Raw genomic sequence first — 7,312 nt, 5'->3', positions numbered from 1 at the left:
TGGCCAGATGAAGATGCAGAAGCATTTGATCCTGTCCGGAGGTTATTGCCTCAATGACTTTTAGTCATGGCTTCACTGAATCAGCATCAGTATCGTTGGTGTCAGTATAATGTCGCTTCTAGAGGATGATCGATGGCTGCTGTTGACTCACCTTTCCTTCCGAACTATTGCTCAGACATGGACCGTTTGCAGATTATGAGTTCACTTTGCAGGTACTGCAGGCTTCCATGGACTCGATATGGAAATTCTATTCGATCGCGGCCAGGGTGGCATCTTGCATATTGAGAGCCAAGTAGGATGGCTAAGATTCCATTCGGAAGGTACTTCGATCTACGATCTGTCACCGCTGTTTATCATGTGATATGGTGCATACAAGAGAGTATTCTGGCGGTACGGCATCTCGAAGGGAAACAAACATTATCTGGAATCAGCTGCAATAAGGCTAGCGTAGGACGTCTTTGTGCTATGGACAGAACACTGTCTTAGTAGCTTGTGTATGGTGACAGCCTCGGTGATTACCCAGCAGGTGACCAGAAAACTGCTAAGTATCTAGACAGTACCTCCTTAGAATGATGCTGATCCCGGACAAGGATATGTCCGATGGAAGCGCACAGCCCTGAAGCGAATTCAAAGATGCACGACTGTGTAGAGGAATGAATAACCGGTCTCGGTTAAAGCGGCGACGTCCCGAAAAAAGAAAGTCCACGCAGCGCCAGGAGACAATGCGCAGCGGTTACCACCCGCCATCACATGGCTGCGAGCATCGACGTGGCCGGCCTTCGTTCGCGCCAAAGTCCACCATGATTCTGTCTCGTGGGACCTGAGCAGAATCCTTCCCCTTTTCTCATGACAGCAACTGACGATCAGGGCGTCAAACGAGAAGCCATGGCGTGTTTGCAAGGAGATGCCTTACAACAACACTGTCAAGCAATCACCTGTCGCTGCTTCAATATTAACAGCGATATCTTGGGCGCCCATTATTTATTTCTATACCGCTACTTCGGGCTTGGGCGATTTCAGCATCACACGACTGCAGGAGGTGATCCTAGCATCTGATGATGCTCACCTCTGGTATGTGCCTTTCTTTCTTTGGTCTCTCTGTAGCCTTACTGTATGTTGAAACTCGTAACTGGAGTATTTACAGTATTTCACACAATTTCCGTCGGTCTGTTTTTTCTGTCTTTTTCCATGCACTCTATTCCTTGGTACCTCACAAAAGTACTACATCAAAGTCAGGTACCAGCCATGTGAAGACGTACATCTAAACATTCACGAGGATATTGATTTATACCATCAAACTCTGATCCAGACCATCTGGGGCCTTTTTATTGGCACATCCGCACCGCCAGATATACACCTCTCACCCCTGGCTATTCGATCCGATTAGCCCGTTCACCCTCGACACCTTATATACCGGACCAATAGAGATAGCCAACCCGGGCTAATTTATCTCGCTCTAATGTGAAAGCACTTAGATCTAAGCCAATAGCCTTTGCAACCCCCTTTGACATGAAACGAAGCCCACAGAAACTGCCGACTAGCTGAGAAACATATCCGAGGTGCAAGTCACATGGATGGGACATGGCGGCTGTCAACCTAACTCTACCGACTCTTTCGGGGATACCTTATATCGCAAGGTCATGCGACAGCCGGAATCGGTGCCTGATCTGCCTAAACTTGAACCAATGTCTTCTTCGTGCTACACTAACTCGAGTTTGTCTTTGTTTCAGCTTATCGCCATGAAAGGTTCCAGCTAATAACTCACTTACTTGGCCGCCCCATGAACTCTCTGTTATGAGTGTGCTATCCGACCATACCCAATCGGCAGATGATGACGGTTATGAGAGCACGCCCATATAGCAATGTGACAAGTCTACTCGATGTTCCCAATCCGAACTCTCAGCCTATTGCGGGGAAGGACTGCTAACCCCGGAAACCCCTGATCCAGTTATTGAACCCTATGGGCCCAGCCCGCCAACTGGCTGCATTCATCATCCACGAACAACAGCTATCTATAGCAGAACGACACGGCATATAGACAGTGTCATACTTCCAACAAACAACAGACGAGTCTCACATCCACAAGGCCTAGAATAATAGATCGACCATAGCAATTCAACACACGCCCATGCGTAATGATGACTCCCACCTGTACCCTGCAGCGACCGGACCAGTTACTATGATAGCTATTAACCCACATCAACGGCGGTATCAGCCAACGTGTAACAAAAGCGCCCTAAATCAGGCAAGGAAGAAGTATACAGCCCTGTCATCTGACACGAGGAATTTTTTTTTCTCTCTCTCTCTCACTCATCAACCTCGATTAAGGAATCACTTACTAATTATAATACCCCCATTTACTTTCTTTTCTTTTTCGTCCTTTTCCCCCTCATTTGTTTTTCCTAGAACCAGGTCTCGGGATTCTGCCAACGTTGCACAACGGAAAAACTAATCTCAACTAGACAACTAGTAGTTAGTCACTTACTGCACATGCAACTGATGATTTCTCAACGGACTCCGTACTTACAGTTCTGCATGATAGTACTCTAGACCCTACACCTGTTCATGTATGTTATGTACATATGTACCTAGATGGGTACTTACATGAGTGGTGGGGGAGTGTGGGTGTGCGGTGGTGCGACACACTTCCACTTACCGTAAGTATTTGGTTGTTGTTGTTTTACGTCCAAATCGGCGGTGGGTGGGGGTCGATCCCAACCGGACAAGGTATCTGTGAACATGCCTGTTGACCCAAATACCGGGACATGCAGATGCGATGACGATTTGTTCTACTGCTCGGTTTATTGCCTCATCCTGGTTTCTACTATCTCCGAAGAGATAGCATCCTTCCCTACTTAATACAATACTCACTGTTGTTACTTGGCGATCTAAAGCCATAGCCACTCGTATAGCGATAGAAAATAAAAGGCGCGAGTGTATCCAAGTACTAATATATTATTGAAAAATATGTAAGTCCATACATACATACTTACATAACTAATGATCTACTATTATTTATTGTCTTTCAAAACATACATACTTGAATTACGTCCGTCCGTCCCCTGAATCAAGGAGTAAACCACTACCACTAAATAACCAACTAATTGACTATTATTCTTCAGCAAGACAAGGCATACCCAAAGAGGCAACCCGCTGGCTAATTCTACTTTACTTACGGTCAATTAGAAAGAAGTTTGCGTTATTTATGTACGGAGTACTTAGTAGTAGTAAATATAGATAAGGCGTAGGTTACTGTTATCATCTGCTATCAATCCAAGGCAAAACATATGTATGCAATGGATCATGCTAAATAACGCACACAGTGAGCTAGACTAAATAGTAGTACTCAGGTAATTGGGCTGTATTGTCTGTTGTAGCACACACACACACACACACTCACTCAGTTACACTGTGTTCCTCGTTTTCGCCTCGGTGGGGGGTTGATCAATCCGGGGTAATTCCGTGAACGTGCCTTTCATTGTCGCAGATTTGGGAGAATGGAAGAGGAGGTGGTAAGTAGGTAGGTAGGTAGGTGAATACATAGTTGGTTTTCCTTGTAGGATTGGGGAAGAGCTCTCAAGACAGATAGATGAGGGATAATAGATGGATAGCTTACGTGGCTAGGTAGGAGAAAGATAGAAGGGAGGAATTTTTCGATGGATGGCTGGTGGATGGAAATAGTAAAAGGAAAGGAGGTCCAAGTCCAGGTCCCGGCCCCGTGTTCCAGTCCAATAGGGCTCTCTTACTGCTGCTCATTCTTCAGTCGGGAGAGTTTAAAGCTATGTTTTATATTGGTTTTATCGCGTGTTGAGGATTTGGGGGGAAGGGGAAGGGCACGGAGTAAGGAAGAGGAAAAAGGAAAGAAAGAAAGGGCAAAAATTCTGATTTACCGCAATGGGCTTCCCGGAGCACTTACTCAGTCAATCAATGATGTGTGTGTGTGTGTGTGTGTGTGTGTGTGTGTGTGTGGGCTTGATTTGTTTTTTCCTTTCCTGTTCCTCAGATCCTTGAAATGCGATCCGCGCTATAACCCTTGCATTTACGTGGAGAACCCACCATTCCCCTGGAGGTCAAAGCGAGCGAGAGCTGCGAATTTGCATGATCTGGTAGCCGCTAGGCTGGGTTCTCGAACAAAGGTCCGATTCTGAACCGGTCTATTTTGCTAACCAGTTCCTGGTAGATTGGCCCTTTCCTGGGTTACATGACAAGAATCGTTCATGGGTTTTGGCTGGTCCGGGGGATGCGGCCCGGGAATTATGGAATGTGACTTGTTCAGGAGAAACGGCGGTGCTACGTACCACGTCGGTTCCCCATCGTATGGCATTTGACGGGAAGGCAGGAAATAGCAGTGAAAGACAGTGAGAAAGAGGGAGGAATTGAAGAAAAAAAGAGACCGTGTGTGTATATTGGACTTTGTGCTCCGTAGCAACCCATACATTAGTGCTGGCCGGCTTGGTGAGTGGTGGTACCCGGCTGCCCTGTGTTTTCGGGTCGTTATCCCTTCCAAATGCATATCCCGGGAGTCGATATCCGTGCGCAATCCAAGCTTTAAGCTATGCATAAAGAATTCAAGGGCCGAAGAAAGTTTTGAGATCGTCTCAAAATAAGGCTAGAGTTCAGGAGGCAATTTCATCCCAATATGAGGCAATATCCGCCCTGGTGAAACGGGTTACATATGAATTTGTGACCCCTGGGATTATGAATGGTATCAACAACATTCTCGGATATTTTGGCGATCGTAAGAAGTTCCCAAAGTCGTAAGCTTTATTCATAGGATGGAAGACATCGATGGCCAATCCACTACTACTCCAGGTGAATGCCTGAGTGCATGGCACCAGCCACAGCAACATACCGTAGATCATGTCGTGCAAGATCCAGACGGTTCTATGATCTACAGTGCCGTACTCAGTAGAGTTGAGGCCACTGTGTTCCTGGCTGACGCCCTACTTCGACCAGTCCCAAAGGAGGAATGGCAGACTACCTTTAGAGGAAATAGGCAACGGGCGTTGTGTTCACACAACAGCATCACCGTCCCTGTTGTTGTTCCCAGCCTGCGCGTCCTGTCGGATATCTTTCGTAGTGACTAAGGTCGGGCGGGAGTACTCCGTAAGACACCGGCGGCACCTGCTGTTTATCATTCTTTGTCTGCAAGCTGCACTTGATGCATGGTGCCTTATCCGGTGCTTCTAAGCCGCTGTTTGACGTGATGCAGCTGCGTCCAGTAGCGTCCTTCCATCCCCGTTGGCTTCTAGTCAGCAATCGATCATAGTGTCGGCACTTTCGCAGGTCAGGAGAGCAGTCGACAATGGCGGAGCCGAGTAAAGGCCGTATGGGCGATACTGTTTCTATACAGTTCAGCTCTGTGTTTGATTGTAAACGAGTCAACTCGGTGTATCAACCTCGATTGAGCATGGATATGGTAGAGAGAGATAGATAGACATGGAATCCCCTTCAGCCGCGACCAGTGGCGCATTAATGCCGCGGGACGACCCCACATCATGTGACGGAGGAGCTGTCTTGTGACTCGGGGGTGGGCCTTTGCCACTGCGGGTTTGTTTGGTTTTGCCCCCACGTTAAAGGGGGCGGGCGGGAGATGAGGTAACATCAGTCAGTAGTCAGTCCTCTGTCACTAGTTGCTAGCTAGCTAACTAGCTGTATTTTGTACACTGGCACTCTGGCAGGTGGCATCTGCATCGACTCGCTTCTACGCCACAGAGCAATAGTCGCCTCTGCCTGTTCTACCAGCAAGGTAGGCGTCCTGATGTTGTCAATGGTCCTCGGCAACTTTCTGTCGGCATGGACGTCAGCTCCCTCGATCAAGTGTGGATTGCTTTTTCTTGCCTTCCACTGGTGTACCGCGGGAGTCCCTCGGATGCCCTCATCGGTTGACGGATTCTCCCGGACAATCGAGGTCATCTCGAACAATGACAACCAATTGTCAATGAACAGTTGGTTGATACCCCGAGAATTTGTGAAGCCCTTCCTACATGGGGAATCATGAGATAGCGGGTTCCAACCACGGTATAATTTCACCTCTCCTTCAGCATCGTCATCATCATCCGGAGAGTTTACCTGGGTAGGCTCAACAACACGGAGAGTATGGAGCATTTCCCATCCCATTGTTAGGGAATGACTGGGACTTCCCATAAGCTTAACCGGTCAATGTACCCAGATAAGAATGTAGCTTCGTAGAATTCTGGAAAATGGGCATCACCCATGGGTTCTCTCTTTTCTTCATGGCACACGCCTGCAAGAGGTACGCCTGATGAATCGGAGTGTGGTCGAGTGGGCTAGGGCGCAGCTACGTGGCTCCCTCTAGAAGCATCGCTGTGGAACAATTCCATGCATGAAAGATGGCAGCTGAGCACTTGGATCATTGAAAGCGGAGGTGTCCGCCCCCCAGCTGCAAGCGAAGCGAATAAGCTCACCATGTTGACGGGTTTCCCTGATTTCCACCTGCCAACAGAGCTTTGGTGCCTAGGAGATAATGCTGCTCTTGGTTATTGTCTGCATTGAATATGCAAGAAAGACGGGTGGGCTCAATTATTAGCTATGGAGCTTTACTTACTATCTACTTACTTACGTTCGCAAATGCCGATCTTGACTTAGTACTTGACTATCACTGTCTAATTAATAGCGCCTGTCTAGTCTTGGTAAGAGTTTATATCATTGCGGGGTTTACCTGGGCCATCCGTCCCCCGATATTAACTTCTCCTCCCTAACATAGGAGAGTGTGTATGAGGGTGTATAGAGTAGTACCTTCCCCATGCTACGGGGCATTCCGTAGTAAGACGTTTACTATCCGGCAATGCGATCGGCTTTAACCAGCAAGTGACCACAATGTGAACCGCCTTGCAGATCGTTCAACGTCGCCGCTACTACTCAGTACTAACTCGACAGGGCCTTGTGAGGCTTGGAAACTCCCTTTGGGCCCCAATAAGCCGACGAGGTCACGACCCCTCCACATTCAGCCCCTGGAACTTCTTCTTTTGCTTTTTCTATTTTTTTTTTTTTTCTGATAATTTCTTTTGAACTTCCCGTATTTCATACATCGGAGAAAATTTGGAGATGGTTTGGATGAAGAAGGAAAAACAATCTACACCAACGGGAAGCCCGCCTTAGTGAAGCAACTAACTACTGTACAGGCAGATGACGGCTTTTACTCCGAAGATGAAACAGCAACTTTTTATTTTCAGTTTACAACTCATCCATCAGGTGTTCGGGGAGGGAACCTGGACCTTTGACGTGGAACATCACATGATTGTAAAACGTGGGCTGACGGCTTGGGAACTGGCTGGCACTGGCTGTCAGT

At 47.6% G+C, this 7,312-nt stretch overlaps 1 protein-coding gene across 1 annotated transcript; it reads right to left on the bottom strand.

Moving 5' to 3' along the window:
- Positions 1 to 5,767: 5,767 nt before the first annotated feature.
- AKAW2_80197S (uncharacterized protein) lies at positions 5,768 to 6,147 on the bottom strand (the record flags this gene model as incomplete). Its single annotated transcript, XM_041681191.1, has 2 exons — positions 5,768 to 5,788; positions 5,842 to 6,147. 2 exons carry the CDS (start codon positions 6,145 to 6,147, stop codon positions 5,768 to 5,770), a joined length of 327 nt encoding a protein of 108 aa, XP_041548158.1.
- Positions 6,148 to 7,312: the final 1,165 nt, after the last annotated feature.

This window comes from Aspergillus luchuensis, chromosome 8 (assembly GCF_016861625.1).
Source record: "Aspergillus luchuensis IFO 4308 DNA, chromosome 8, nearly complete sequence".
Classification (NCBI taxonomy): Eukaryota; Fungi; Ascomycota; class Eurotiomycetes; order Eurotiales; family Aspergillaceae; genus Aspergillus; species Aspergillus luchuensis.
This window is presented reverse-complemented; position numbering and strand designations above follow the sequence as displayed.